Source organism: Equus asinus, chromosome 4 (assembly GCF_041296235.1).
Source record: "Equus asinus isolate D_3611 breed Donkey chromosome 4, EquAss-T2T_v2, whole genome shotgun sequence".
Classification (NCBI taxonomy): domain Eukaryota; kingdom Metazoa; phylum Chordata; class Mammalia; order Perissodactyla; family Equidae; genus Equus; species Equus asinus.
In genome coordinates, this window is record NC_091793.1 from 102,536,508 (window position 1) to 102,552,752 (window position 16,245).

General features: G+C 36.5%; 1 protein-coding gene across 9 annotated transcripts in view; it reads right to left on the reverse strand.

Moving 5' to 3' along the window:
• The window catches only part of FAP (fibroblast activation protein alpha), a 74,074-nt gene that overhangs the window by 30,737 nt on the left and 27,092 nt on the right, over positions 1-16,245 (reverse strand). For 7 of the 9 annotated variants that reach the window (XM_014860158.3, XM_070507986.1, XM_070507992.1 and 4 more), the window contains 6 exons: positions 14,444-14,547; positions 12,169-12,304; positions 8,551-8,595; positions 2,601-2,705; positions 2,432-2,502; positions 126-179 (listed from right to left, as the gene is read on the reverse strand). In XM_014860158.3, coding sequence (XP_014715644.2) covers positions 126-179; positions 2,432-2,502; positions 2,601-2,705; positions 8,551-8,595; positions 12,169-12,304; positions 14,444-14,547 — 515 coding nt within the window. The remainder of the gene's footprint in view (positions 1-125; positions 180-2,431; positions 2,503-2,600; positions 2,706-8,550; positions 8,596-12,168; positions 12,305-14,443; positions 14,548-16,245) is intronic. The other 2 variants (XM_044768813.2, XM_070507991.1) reach the window with 1 other exon arrangement.

A 16,245-nucleotide genomic window follows, 5' to 3' on the forward strand; every position in this document is an offset into this window, starting at 1 on the left:
CTTAATTCATAAATTATTTTTATTAAATTTAAGACAAAAAACATTCTACATTTCCTGAGAACCCTGACATATTTTTATTCGAATATCAACATATAAAAATACTAGAGTGACTTGACAAAAATTACCTGTAGATATTTCTTCTTCCAGGATAGCCTTCAAATTCATTGCTAGAATAAAACCTGAAAATGTATTCAGAAATTGCTAAATAAGTGTTGATGACTAAATGGGGATACAATTGTTAGTAGTAATATAATAAACAATATAGTCCAACGTTCATCTAATGAAACTATTGATTGGCATTTATGTACCCGTACCCCTGCTGTTCATAACTCTGAATTTTGTGTGTTTACTCTGACTTTCAACTCATAGGAGAAAGATTAAACTACGCAGTGATCTTTTTTGTTATAAGTATATTATATTCTGATTCGTTAGTTTTGAGCCACACAAAATAAACTTGGATATTTGATTAATAGCACCCCTTTCCTTCAAGATTAGCAGTTTACTGGTTTCTCTATGCTGTAGTATTTAATTTTGTCTGTGATTCTGAACATACTTTGAATTTATTTTACAGAAGGCCTGACAGTAGATAAGTTTGTTATAAATCAGGAAACTCACCCACACTGGGGTGCCACACAAAGGGACATGTTAATTTACCCAGAGGCAAACCAAGTCACAAGAGAACATACTGTTACTTATGTATCCGGGTCCCAGTTCTAACCTGTCTTAATATAGCCATGAAGTGGGAAATCCAATTTAGCGACACAATTTTCACTCCTCTCTTGAGTTCATCTGAATATCACAAAAGTAACTGTCCTTTTTTTTTTTTTAGGAAGAACATAATAGGGATGTGAAAAGTTTGGAATAGAATACGAAACTTTGGTTACCAGTTTTTAATTCCTGGGACTGGTCAGCAGCCCAGGTACTTCCATCTCCTCACTCATAAAAACCTGCATATTCCCAAATAAAAAGAAAAGGCAACAGAATACAACTCTCTCGGTATTAAATTTATCTTCTAAAGGGCATCCTTCTACATATCTTCACTAACTTCACATGGCTCCAATCATCACTGGCACTTGCCTTTTCCACATCATCCCAGACTACCCGTGAATAAGCTACTCAGTATCTTTTACAAATAGCCCCCTGAAGTTTTCTTGTTATGTCAAAGTTTTCACGATTGTCTTCGTCTCTAACACTTGCAGTAGAATCCGCTTTTCCTTTTCCCTCTCAGCCACTGATTCCCCAGTCCTTTCCAGCCTCCATCTGTCTTACTGTGTATCTACTCTTCCTCTCATTCCTTTAACAAACATTTATCGAACTCCAACTCTGCGTCAGGTACTGTGTCAAGTGCCAAGGATGCAAAAAAATGAGGTATAGTTTTTCCCTCAAAGAGAGTTCATATTGCATTACCCCTATCCTGATTCAGACTTCTACCACCTCAGGTTGAGATTGTGACCATGGCTGAGCCTTCCTGCCTTCAGTTTTCCCCTACCTCCTAAACCTATTATGACTGAAATTAATCTCCCTTCTGTCTTTATCTTGTCCTCTTACACTGGCCATTTTAATGGCTGCTCCATAGAATGTCCAAACCCCATTGCTGAATGTTCAAAAAGTTTCAAGGATTCGCAATGGGGTTCTGACAGGTTTCTAATAATCTTCCCCTTTTGCTCCTAGAATTCCAGCTAACGGCAGGCAGATTATGAGCATGAAGAGAATACCCTGGGTTTAGACTTTATTAGAAGTTAGGAAAGGAACGGTACATTCTTGATCAGAGAACTTTGATTATAAAGGATTATTTTAAGATGGTTTATTTAGACAGTATACAGGATGGACTGAAAAGGAAAGAACTGGAAGAAATAAGTCCCATGTTGAAGTTAACTATAAGAACCTTAGATTTAACGTGTTTTGAGTTTGAATTCTAGTTTTGCCACTAACTACGTGGCCTTGGCCATGTTAATTAAATTTCTGAGTATCAGCTTTCCCATCTGTAAAACTGGTATAATCATTTCTACTTTACAGTACGTAGTATACAGTAATTGCTCAATAAATGACAGCTGTTATAGATAATAATCTTAAACTTATGTAACAGTGAATCACTACAAAGGAATCTATAGACTTTTGAAGGTCGTCTTTGCTTCAAGTGCTGAAGAGTAAAATTTGCCTGGACAGCCAGTTACTATTTAAAAAATTTTATATGATTATCTACCAAGTATCTGAAGAAAAACGAAGACTTACTAAATATTCTCTCCAAAAGGAAATCAGGTTGACTAGTTATTAAAGAACATGCAATCGTAATGAAATTACGGCTGTCTGAACTACACTATAGAGTAAATAGCAAAAGTGCTCTTAACGAAAAGCGGGTGCAGTATCCTTTGTACGTCCATCAGTGCCAATTAAAACTTGAATGGCGCATTGTGCTTCATGCAATACTTACAGTGAATCCTGTGTTACTCTGAATATATTTATGGCCTCCCACTTGCCACTTGTAATTTGAATAGCATTTTCCTATAAAAAGACAAACATTATGTTGTGTGAAGCCGAGCGTTATTTGAGCAACCTCAAGTGAATGATCTTTGAGGAGATAAATCTTGGAAGGAACGTACCACAGTGTCTTTGATATAGTGAATATGTTTGTAGCCATCCTTGTCGCTAAATATTTTGTAGTATGAAATAGCATCATAGCTGAAAACTGGTGTTGAAACAAAGAACTGAAAGAAATTAACAGAGGTTATGTTCAAAAGACAAACTGAACTAAACCTACAGATTTCTTTTTAAAGCAATGTCTAGTGACAAGTATAGGAACCAGAATGCCTTGACTTCCCTACCTTCCGTCACACACATCTGAAGCTCCATTCTTTCAGAAAGACAGCTTTTGTAGTAATTCTAACAGGCACTTGCACATTCCAACCACTGCTTGATTGTTACAACACATCTTTGGGTGTATCATGTTATATTTGACTGAATGTCTATGTTCTAAGTTTATGTGGTTTGAAAGAGAGTTAAAAAAATCACAAATGTATGTTGATATTTAACCAAGTCCAACTTCAAAATGCGATATTTGACCAAAGTGTGACTTTCATTAAGGCTCATAGCCCTTTTAATTTTTGATTTGTCTGATGCCAAGCACCTAATGACAATGACTCAATGAAGACATTTTAAAGATTAAAATATCACGGCCTACTAGCCACAGTTTTTAATGGTAGGGATGGATTTCTGGACTTGAGAGAAAAATGTCACCCAGGGCAAGCAAACGGGAGATTTGCTCTTTGAGCTCGGGGAGCAGAGCAGACCTCATTGCTCACTCTGACCTCTTCCCAGGGCCCCCTTGGCCACCTGCTGGGAAGCACTTAATGACCTGTGGAGTCCCTAGTGTATCCTGGAACAGAGCACCATCCTGAATGGTTGTTGAATCAACTATCCTAAATGGTCAGATAGCTAAAATCCTGCAAATGTCCTCACACTAAATTTACGTAACAGTTTCTCCCTTTCAAAAACTAGACTGATCTTACATTTGCTGGCTTCTTTTTTTTCTGGTCATCAGGTTGTGAAAGGATGCTAAATGGCGAAAGGCCTACATGAGGAAAGAGCTACTCTACATCGTGCAGAGTAGATAGCCCCATAAGTAATCCCAAACCAGCTCTCTCTAGCCAGAACACTTCCACACGATGGCGACCAAGCTGTTCAGCTCCTTTAGAACTGACCAAGAGACAACCACCAAAAGAATACCAGTATCTTTTAGCTACAAATACCTATCCTACTGACATCCAGTCTGAGACCTACTTTTGGGTAAGAAGAGGGCAGGGGAAATCTCTGTAGGCTTCCTTAATGATGGCCCCATGTGTGATCTGATACTTGGTGCTTTTTGATAAAATGGATGATTATTATTGTGTGATATTAAAATTCAATTTATTTGATACGGTATCTATAGTTATCCAAATAACGTTCCCCAAAATTCATTTTCACATAGAACCTCAAAGGTGACTGTTATGGACTGAATATATCCCCCCACAAATTCATATGTTGAAACCCTACCCCTCAAAATGATATATCAGGAGGTAGGGCCTTTGGGAGGTAATTAGGATTAGATAAGGTCATAAATGGGATTAGCACCCTTATAAGAATCACCAGACAACTCACTTCCTCTGCTCTGCTCTCCACCATGTGAAGATACAACAATAAGTCAGCAGTCTGCAACCCAAAAGAAAGCTTTCACCAGAACCGAACCACAATGGCACCCTAAGCTCAGACTTCCAGTCTCCAGAACTGTAAGCATAAATTTCTCTTATTTATAAGCACTCAATCTGTGGTATAGCAGCCCAAATGGACTAAGACAATGACCCTATTTGGAAATAGGGTCTTTGTAGATGTAGTCAAGGTAAGAATCCGATCAGATTAGGGTGGGCCCTAAATCCAATGTCTAGTGTCCTCATAAGAAAACAAGAGGGCACAAAGACACACAGGGAGATACAGAGAGGAAGGCCATGTGAAGATGGAAGCTGGGATGGGAGTGATGCAGCTGCAAACCAAGGAAGGCCAAGCACTGCCAGGAGCCACTTGAAGCTGGAAGAGGCAATGAAGGATTGTTCCCCGGAGCCTTCAGAGGGAGGATGGCCCTGCTGACACGTTGACTTTGGACATACAGCCTCCAGAAGGGTGAGAGAATGAATGAACTTCTGTTGTCTTAAGCCACGAAGTTTGTGGTAATTTGTTACAACATCCCCAGGAAATTAATACAATGTCCCAAATCTTATCTCTTTGGCACAGAATTGGTAAGTCTTTAACAAAATGAAAAATGGAATAATAAGAAACTGTTGTCTCTTTACATGATTCTCTTGTTAGTTTCATTAATAATAAGACCAGCCTCGGTAGGAGTTTGTGTATTGAGACTAATGCCTCTAGGTGAAATTGAGGGCCAAGCGGCCCAGGAACAGGAAATTGTGATTTGCAATTTTGTGGATGGAATTTTATCAGCATAGGTCTAGCAAATTACCCTTTCATTTTAGAGTAAATTTCTGCTCTCTGAGCCAAATGATGATATAGTTACTTACTAGGAACCACTTTATGATGCGTCCCTGTCACTCCTCAGGGTGAAAGACAAAAACTGGCTCTTTAGTGTCTTCACCACTAAAATGGAACCAGGGTCACAAAATATTTTAAGGTGCCAGAGTGTAAAAACATTCTCCTCACACCTGCAGCTAGTTAAGAAACTCTAAAAAGAGGTTTTGTTCTAGACTAAAACTTAAAATTTCATTTTCACGGAAAATAAAGAAGACGACAGGGCAGAGTGTGACGTTTGAAGATATTAGAATCAGGCAAACAGGAAGAATATTTCTGCTAAGCAAAGACTGTTATCTTCTCCCCTTTTATGGCGCACATCAAAGACAGCTGCTTTCCACGCACAGGTAACTCGGGTGAGGTAAAGAGAGTGTGAAATGTTTCCGCATTCACTTTGCCAGAGCTGGGTCCCTAATGCATTTTGAGTTCAGTGCTTCTTGCAGCACGTCACCCTGGGCCCTAGAAAAGCACACATGGCTAGGTGGTCCTCAATTTTAACAAGGCCTCTTTGCAGGTCCCTTGATCATGCTTAGATTTTCTGAGAAATTTACTCATCTCTACGTGCAAAGCCATTTAAAATATTTTATTTGGAAGGCAAGATTATTTACCACGAGATAATTTCTTGCCACCGTTGGTAAAAGACCTGAGGTCCCACTGATCTACGGCCGAGGCCTAAACTGAGTCCACATCCAGTCAAAAGCACAGACTTTCAGGCGTCAAATAGAAAATTCATTTTCCTGAACCACGGGATTTTTGCCAGCCGCCTAAAGGAGGTGTAGTGTATTGCTTGATTATTTTAAAATAATTTAAATGTAGCTTTGCCATCTAAGCGTTATGGCTCTAGTGTTTGTTCTCCAAATTTTAGTGATTAAATACTAGATTCTTTGATTAAATCTTCCTTTTTGTCTGTTCTCTACAGGGCAAACAGCAATTTATTTAACGTGAATTTGTTGTTGTTTTTCTGATCAGATACAAAAGAAGAAGTTAGGTTATTTTTCCCAAATTAAGACATTGAATATCTCATGCTGGAGGAAGAAAGTGATTGGTAAAGCTCTCAAGAAACTGTTTGCTAGTTCTGTGCCTGCAACTAACAGATTAATTACTTTTAGCAAGTCATCTAATCTCACTTTTCCAATGTGTCTTTTTCCGTTTAAGTCTGTTTGATAAATTCTAAAGGAATAACTGCTCTAAAACTGCTCTTTAAATTTATACTAAGATGACTAGTCTGTACATTTTATCTAAACACCTCATAAATATTACTTGAACTAATATCTGAAAGACATACATATTTCTAGGTGACTTCTGGGTAATTTTATTAAGTCACTGGTTTGATTATAGGTCAAAGGAAGTTACACAGCATGTTATGACATATGAGTTATGACTATATAAAGTTGTGACCTGAATCTTTTAAAAGACATATCAGAACTATCAAAATCCAATGAATGTCCTCTTCAAAGCAGTTGCTTTGGGAGAGTATGAACTTACTCTTGAAAGCTACAATTACAAAGAGTTTCTGACAGTTCCTTTTCCGGTATTTAGAAACTTTACTGACTCTTGGATAAATTTTAAGAGACTGAGATTAATACATAAGAAAAATAATTTTTTGCAATGGAATTCTAAAGCTGCAGATATCAGAATGCTCTAGAGCAGAATCATATGTTGCAGATAAATAATTCATTTATTCACTAGAGTTATTTTGGCATGACTTTTGATTTAATGTAGGGACCTCGTCTTCCCTCACAGGACACATATGTGCCTCCACTGAGGGTATTTAAAACAATGTTCTATAGCTTCCGAAGGTAATTAATGAATTATTCATTCGTCCATTCATTCAGCTAATGTTTGCTGAGATTGCAAGGTTGGTGCTATACAGATTGTAAAAACTAAGATACAATTGTTGACCTTAAGATGCTCATAAATAGGAGATTTCAAAAGATGCAATCTAAAATATTTCAGAGTGTTTCGAAGGCTGGTAGCATTTTCAGAATAAACGTGGGTGGATTCCTAAGATCATGTCTTTGAGAAGGTTGTTGGTATCATTGTTTATCTATTTGTAAAACCACATCATTTATGTTACTTTATAGTAACTCTAGTCACAGTATCAATACGGAAAACAAAACTAAAGGAAGTTTTCCAGCTTTCTTTCTTCCCCTCGTTCTTTACTGGAAATCTTTATGATGGGAATGAACTTATAAATTAACTTTCTCCTTTTCTCAAGTTTTCAAATGCAGATCTAGGAATTACTTTTGTGGAAGGTGAGCTTCTGATTGACCAAGAATTCAAAAAATTCAGAAAATCCTGTTCTTTCACTGAATACTCCTATTTTTTTCCTGTACAGTGGCAAATAGTGAATTCAAATAGGACTTTCCCATTTTTTCTCCTGAATTACACACTTATCCTTGTTACCTTGTTTTAGAATATAATTTACATTTACTTTATACAATTAATAACTATTCTCTAGTCAATAAATAAAACCAAAGTGTCTTTAACTGAAAACAGGGAGCAAATATATATAAGCTAAAATTGCTACATTCAGAAAAGTGTACAACAGTTTTTAATATCTGAAGATTTTTACTTTATAATTTACCTTCTCCCTACCCATCTTAACTTTGAATTTTTACAAGACTTGTCATCTTAGAATTGACTTCTGAATTCTTTATTGTCCTTGTATTATGGGTTAATGTGTTAAACCAGACCCTAGGAATTTTCGTTTTCTTTGCATATGTCCAAATCTCAGAGAAGTAGCCGGTTTTTTTTTTTTACACAAATGCTAATTAAATTCAATCATATGTTTATGACAAGTGGCAGCATCCACACAACATCCACTTATTTTCTATCCTTTTGTGTGTTCTTCATATAGGATATAAGATACAATTGATAGTTTCCTAAAACATGATTTTTTCTACACTAAAAATCCTCTTAAATCATTGAATAAGCCTATTCAAAAAATTCAGATGTAAGTGATCGCAAACCATAACAAAATTCATTTTCCTATTTGATACCACTTTACTTAAAAGGTAGAATGAATACACATATAATTCACTTTTTCATTTCAGGTTATATAAAATTTAATATGAGGTAGATTGTCTCTAAATTACCAAGGATACTGAACGTATTTTTTTTTTCCTGGATTCAAGTGACTGGCTAATAATTATTAAGATTATTTTAAGCAGGTCAGAGATTGTGGTCCCTTTTGAAAAATGATCTTTATTGTATTTATTTAAGAATTAATATTAATTATGGATATTTGAGAGTCAGTTGAAAAAGTTAGGGTTGAGACACAAGGAATGTGATTTATTTTCAGTTGAATTCCAAATATATAGATATTAAAATTGTCTGGCACGAAATCGCTGAAAGAATCACTACCTTTGTGTTTTTTACCTTGATATTTTTTCTATGGAAATGAGTGCCAGTTTGGACACATTTCAAATAGTACTTTGGTAGCTGAGAATCTGTCAAATTTCATTAAAATATAAGGAAAAGATAGCAAAATCATACTCCACCAGCCCATCCAGTGCTGCTTTCTTCTATATGTTCCTGGGTCTAAAAGAAAAAAAGAGATCATATCAAATATATTATTAGGAGGACAGTTTTTCCTAAATATAATCTGGGCATTTGAACCAGTTAAGCTGCCTGGTCAGAGTTTACTATTACTAGTCAACTCACTTCACACTTGAGTTTAAGATGACTGTATTCAAAATTTTATACAACAGCACTATTGCATGCACATGGGTAATCTAAGGGCTGGATCTTATTGCAAATCTTTAATAATCCTGGTTAAATTTTCCATAAGGTAGTGACTGAAATTTTCCCAACATCTATGGAGTCCCAGCATAACCCAAGCGCTTGGAGTTCTGCAGCCAAAAAGGCATTTCACAGTGAAGTTTAAGCTAAATTCTTTCTTAGTCTTGTGAATTAGCGAGGAATCTTAAAATTTGCACTGAATCTTACTTCAGCGTATATTTTCGCATAATACAACCAATCACTTACTGAATAGATATTTAGTAAGTGTAAAAGGATGAACAGGCTTTCCTAGACAAATAATTAGAGAAAGAAGATTCTAAACAGAATGAACAGCACAGAGACCAGGCCAGCTCAGTAAACCACAGGTGGTTCAGATGGCTGGGTGGAGAGTGACTACAGGAAAGAGTTAGAAGATGAGGCAGAATGCAGAGGTATCAGCAAGATCTTAGAGAAACTTTTATGCCATCCTAGGACGTTTGAATTTCTCCTGTGGGTAAATCCTTGGAAGTATTTCAAAATCACCATTTAGAAAATATAACTGTGGATGATACAGAGAGTGGATTAGAAGTGAGTAAGACAGAAGGAGGTAGAGAGGCCAACTGAAGACTATTGTAATGTTTGGAAAAGAATGATAAAGACCCAAATCTAGGCAGCAGTAGTGATGATGGAGCAGAGAAGATGTAGCCAGAGATGTTTAAAAATTCAAATCCTCAAAATGGATTTGAGGGCGAAGTTGTAACAGAAACCTCTGGTATAGACAAAAATCACCTAAAGTGAAAGTAGAGAGTTGTAACAGAAACCGTAAGATATTCAGCAACCATTTCTTCTTTTTGCTGAACTATTAGGCTACATTTCCAAGGCCCCCCCACATCCAAGTGGATGTGGTCATGTGATAAGTTCTAACCAATGGTGTGTGAGCAGAAGTGACTCATGCTACTTTTAGGCCTAATCTATAAAAACTTCTCATACATTATCCTTCATTCTTTTTCCCATCTCCCAGCTGGATGCTCATGCTCAGATTTGAATAATCTTGGACTAGCCTTGGAAGCCACTGGATGAGGAAAGCAGAAATACCATCAACCTGGGTCCTGGAACGATGTATGGAGCAGAGCACTCCATCCCCGACCCTTCACCATTCCCCACTTACCTGGACTCGCTAATGGAGGCTTACATGAATGTGCAAAAATTTTCTACTGAATTAACCCACTGAATTATTGGAGGGTTTGTTGCTGTTGTTGTTGTTATAACAGTTAGCCTGCCTTGCAAATGCGTTAACTTGGAGGGTAATAAGATTTCTAGAGAAGTCTGAAGAAGGAGAGCTGGAAAGGAAAAGAACAGTCAGTGAAGGAGAAAGAGAACTTTGAGAGCGTGTACTGTCATAAAAAGCAAAGGAGTGATAAATTTTAAAAACACAGTTTGGATTTTCTCCTATAGGAATAGGCTGGTGCCTTAGAGAGAACAAGTTAAGACAAGACTTGAAAAAATAGTGAAACTTTTTTGATTCATTATTTTTAGCCATAAAGATAAAATCAATTTTAATTTCATTTTCAGAGAAGAAAGAATAATATGAAATATGTTTCTTTCCCAAACTACAAATTTCTTAATAAATCTCATTAACATAACTATACTACAAATAACTACTGCCAGTTTTGGGTATGACTCCCAACGTGAATAAAATGTTGCCAGGTCACTTAACCTTAAAGGTTATTTGATTTCAACACACACACACATATCAATCATGAGTATGGTTGCTAAAAAATGTAATACTTTGTTGTTCTTAAATCTGAAAATGTGTTGATGTATTTATAAGATTATTTTGAAACAGAGGTAGTTTTGAAATCCTAAGGTTATTCAAACCTGGTATTCTAAATTGAATCACTGTTTTTGGCCATGAAACTAAAGTTTGTATTCCAAGGAATTCCATGTCTCATTGAATGTGCATCGTATATATTCTGTCAGTTTGGATTAAAGTTGTCTCAGATTTTGATAAATTAGAATTTCAGATTCCAAAGCAATCATAGTTTCTAAATGCCTAGTTTTAAGAGCTAAAAATTGCATCTAAATGACCAATCTTATAGTTTTAAACTGATAAAATTAAGGCAATAATTTCTAGTATCTAGATTCAACAAAAATTAGACCAAGGGTTTCTAATTAACTAGCAGAATCAAGATTATTCTACATTTTTATTGCTTATGATACTTCATTAAAGCCAAAATCTTTCTGCTTTGTATATTAAAATATAAATAAGATAAAAATAAGCTTCTAGAATATTACTTCAGAATTAGTCAAGCTTCTTACAGACACAGTAGTGACTTAAAAAATATTTTTAGCCTGAGTAATGTTGACTGTTATAGTCCTGATATATTTCCAAACAGACTCATATGACTTTTCCCTTGCAAAACATAATGTTTCAATTTCAACATGGAATTTAGTGATTTACTTTGATTGCTCTCTGCTATTTTCTTACTTTGTAAAATAGGCTTATTCTATATTTGGTTTAATGAAACATTTCTTCATAATTAGAAGTCTCATGAAATGTACTCATCAAATTTACTGTTTAAAGAAAACATTTTGTATTTCTTAGTCTCTAATATGAGTACTTATGAATAGGCTTATTTTAAAGATTTTAGATTGGTGAAGTAGTTTTCTGACTCATTAATTCAACAGACTATGTTTGGATTTGAGCAATAAAAACAATTAAAACTAAACAATAAATCTGTGCCTAGTTTTCAAGTTTTTTCTCCCTAAAATTAGCACAGTGTGGAGCACTCTCCTAAGATAACAAGACAACAGGATAATTCGATTTGATATTTCAAGTCATGCTTTCAGTCACCCACTTTTGATTTTAAAATGGGAATATTTAGCTTTATTTTGATAATATCTATTTCCTTTGAAATTTTTATTTTTTACTTTTGACAAGGAATAGAACATGCTGCCCTTTGCATTTTTTCTTTGGTTCTTTTGTATAGAACACATCTGTTTCCCTAATAGACCCATCTTATCTTTTCATCTTTATTATTTTGCTTTTTGTTGACTGCCAATTTTGTAATCTCAAAAGGATGGATTTCCATCCTAATCGAGAACCAGCTACCTGATCTTCCCATTATTGCATGGTTTCATTTAGTCTTTTTCTCTATTAGATTTCAACTCTAATTCAATTTCTCATTCAAGAAAACAGCAAGTATCTTATTTATTTAATAAAAATAATGGACCTGTGACTAAAGTGTTTTGTTGTTTTTTTTTTTCCACAAAGCAATCAGGAGTTGAATGCAATAATTCTGGCTTTATAATATAAACTGTTAGCTATAAACAAGTCCCCACTTTTGTACTTTCATCTTCAAAATACACCTCTGTGGTTTTCATATAACCTACCTTTGGACAGTCCCAAGTCTGCCAGTCTTCTCTGAAATCACATATAGACAAGACTGAAACATTCTGGATTCTTTTTAGCCACTGCAAACATATTCGATCATCAGTAACCCACGTGAGCCAACTGAAATAATAATCACTGCAAATAAATCAAAACAGAAAGTCACAACCAGAAACCAAGTTCCTATTCAAATAATTTCTTTTTTTTTTGAGGAAGATTAGCCCTGAGCTAAAATCTGCCGCCAGTCCTCCTCTTTTTGCTGAGGAAGACTGGCCCTGAGCTAACATCTGTGTCCATCTTCCTCTACTTTATATGTGAGATGCCTGCCACAGCATGGCTTGCCAAGCGGTACGTATGTAGGTCCACACCCGGGATCCCAACTGGCGAACCCCTGGCTGCCAAAGCAGAGCACGTGAGCTTAACTGCTGTCACTGGGCAGGCCTCCAAATAATTTCTCAATTTCTGTTTTCTAATGGATGTATTTTATTATTATGAAACAGGTATTCCTTAGACAAGGAAGGCAAAACTTTTCTTTCTTCACAGAGAAAGTTTATACCTGCTGACTTTTAAAGAATATCTAAAGGAGAGTGCATTCAGTTAATGGAATTATTTCATACTTGACTTTTCTCTGCGTTTTGGACTTTTACATTTTAGGAAAAAATTTAAGACGTAAGGCCAAAGCTACTGGTCAATCTAGACGGGAAAAAGCATTAAACTGGTTATTTTGCATAGACAACTCAACTTCTCGCCTTTTAACTAATTGAGAGAGAGCCGAGTGTGGTAAAGGCCGTCTTTCTCTCCAGGCAGGTTTGTGTTGGAAGCTGAGTTTTAGCTATGACCATGCTCAGGGTTCGAAATTCAGATTAGTATGATAATCAGAGATGAGGTACACGAAGTAACTCAAATAGAGCTTGGCACATAGCAGGCGGCAATGAACGGCTGCAATGATTGCTTGGCTCTGAGGATGAACTTATAGATAGAGAAGATCAATGTAATTGAACCGCAGATTTTTGGACATCAATGTAAAAGAAATCACAGAGCTGGAAGGGGTCTCAGGCTCAATTTCTGGCTTTATCTCCTGCTTACACTACCTTAGGCTTGTCACTTAACACATCTGTGCCTCTCTTTATATAAAATGAGAAGAATACTATTACCAATTTTAAAGGTTGTTGTAAAGATTTGCTGAGAGTCTTTAAGTGCTTAAGAATTATGCCTGATACATAGTGAGTGCTCAAAAGATGTTAGTTATTACTATTATATTATTAGTGTCTTACAGATGCTCAAACAAGCCTCTTGACTCCTTGTATGGTGCTCTTTCTATCATTCCACTTTAAAAAAAAGATGCATTTAGTTAAGTTTTCATCAACTAGATTGAGGTGGGGAATAACAGATAACTCAAAAAGTTCAAGCCACTTTTAATTATTCAAGAGTGAATTCACCTTGGCAAGGCCCAGCGAGGCCTCTGATGAGGTTCTCTCTCCTATTAGTGATCAATCATTTGGCCCTGGCTGGCTGTCCTTCATGAGGCAGGAGGAGAGGAGTCAAGCATTGGCCTGTTGGAGTTCGGGAAGAGGTAAGGAGTTCCACCAGGCAGGGCTTGGGGAATCTCTCTCCTTTATCCACTTCAACCAGAATGAGCATGGGGGACTGATAGGGGGCTGGAAGGTTGCTGTCATCAGGATGAATCAGACAAGATCTACAGAGGGCACCATGCTGGGGAAGTGAGAATGCTTCATGTCCCTGTCTGAGTATAGTTAATCCCCAAACAGATAATTCTACAACCAGATAATTGAGAATAAACTGCATCCTAGTGAAAAATGCTATTTGGAGAGTGTTGGCTTATCTTCTGTTGTTATGCACATGTGATAAGCATTGATCCACACACCCCAGGTTGGAAAGAAAGTAAACCAGACTTAAAAGAAGCCAGCTGAGGATGTATATGAATTTTACTATCTCTGCCTCTTGGTCTCAAGTTTACATTAACACATCTAAAGAAAGCATCACTTAGATTGACCACTGTGTTCATCTTTGTATATGTGAAAAGGACAGATATTTTAAACCCAATTTAAGAAACTTATTGGTGATTTTAATCTTGTATGTATTTAGCTTTACATGCCAATTTTATTTATTTATTTATTTATTTATTTATTTATTTATTTATTTATGCTTATAGTATACACATCATGAACTCACTAGAAAAGAAATGTAAATGCTGATTAAAAAATTTCAGTGTTAAAATGCAGTTGAAAAGGTGAGAAGGATCTGAGATTAATATACCTTGAGGCTATAATTGCTGGGACTGGCACTTCTCTGGGACCTACATAGTCAGGGTAAGTGGCATCAATAATAAATACCCGAACAACAGGATTCTTAGCTCCAGCCTGACAAGAAAATGGAGATATATAAGCTCATAAAATTCTAATTATCACCAACATTTTAAAGACACTTTAGGAATATAAGTATATTTTCATAAGCTAATAATGTTAACTATACTACTGTTGAAAACATTCTAATTATAACATGACCAGGAATTTCATTTCAATTTTACTTGCAGGGCAATTACAAATATTGTGTCAACCAGAGTGAAAACTCGTAATTTATTTTATTTTATTTTATTTGTTGAGGAAGATTAGCCCTGATCTAACATCTGCTGCCAATCCTCCTCTTTTTGCTGAGGAAGACTGGCCCTGAGCTAACATCCGTGCCCATCTTCCTCTACTTTATATGTGGGACGCCTGCCACAGCATGGCTTGCCAAGCAGTGCCATGTCCCCACCCAAGATCTGAACCGGCTAACCCTGGGCCACCGATGTGGAACGTGCAAACTTAACGACTGCGCCACCTGGCTGGCCCAAAAACACCTATTTTAAATGATTAATGAGGGAGATTTGATCCATAGGGAAAAATATTTTAGATATGACAATGTAGTTCTGTAATTAATATTCTCTTTTCTGACTTTCAAGACAGATATTTCCCATTATTATTATTAGGGTAATTATAATAACCATTTCTCCATGTGCTAGGGGAAGTGAAGTAGGGGACTGGTTTTTGGGAGAAGAGTGTAAAGAATAAAATGATGAAATATTTGAAAGATACCTTTTGGTTTTACCCTATAATTTGGTCAAGGACAATCACCACACCCAGAATCTAGCTGGTTACATTACTACTACCACCATCCCCAAAAGATTAGGGAAATTTCACCTCCAAATAAAGTGTCCATAGGATTTATACTTTTCTTGTTTTGTGCTTTCTGTGCTAATACACACTCTCAATTTACATGACAGTATAGTTCAAGCCCAGACAGCTTTTTAGAGTTCCTCTGTTATTTTACTACAGAAAAAGAGAATCTTAAGAGTTGTTAAAAAATTTAAATTCACAAAATTTAGGGATGTTGTCTTAAATGACTCCATGCTGTTTGAATTTATCTAAACAATTGTCAAGGCTCTCCTCCAACCTCCCTGTTTCACTCCAAAGTTTAGCTGGGACTGTTTTCTCACTTATTGGTCCCATGTCAGATGTTTCAGTTGCATCAGTCTTAAAAGAAACATGAGAATTTGGGTCCCAACTTCTTTGTCAGTGTCACTTACTCCCAAGTTCTAGGTTTCTTCATCTCTTCCTGCTCCCTCACACCCTCTCAAAGATCCAAGTTCTTTTACATGTTGGGTCTCAACTATTGCACCTCTCACTTCCAAACATCTCCCGGTTTCAGGTTTTCTACACAGCCCTTGAGGGGTCTCCTACCTAAACACTCATGATCTATCCATTGCATTTTCTCAAATGACTTTTTTTTCTTCCCTCCCCAAAGCCCCAGTACATAGTTGTAGTTCCAGTTGTCCTTCTACTTCTCCTATTTGAGCCACCGCCACAGCATGGCCACTGACAGACCAGTGGTGTGGTTCCACGCCTGGGAACCGAACCTGGGCCACTGAGGCCAAACGTGCCGATCTTTAACTGCTAGGCCACTGTGGCTGGCTCTCATATGACTTTTAACATAAGTATTAGACCATCTGAAATTTCCTTCTTTCACTACAGCCACTTTGGCTCACTTCAGAATCCACTTGTGTGTATGCACACCCATCT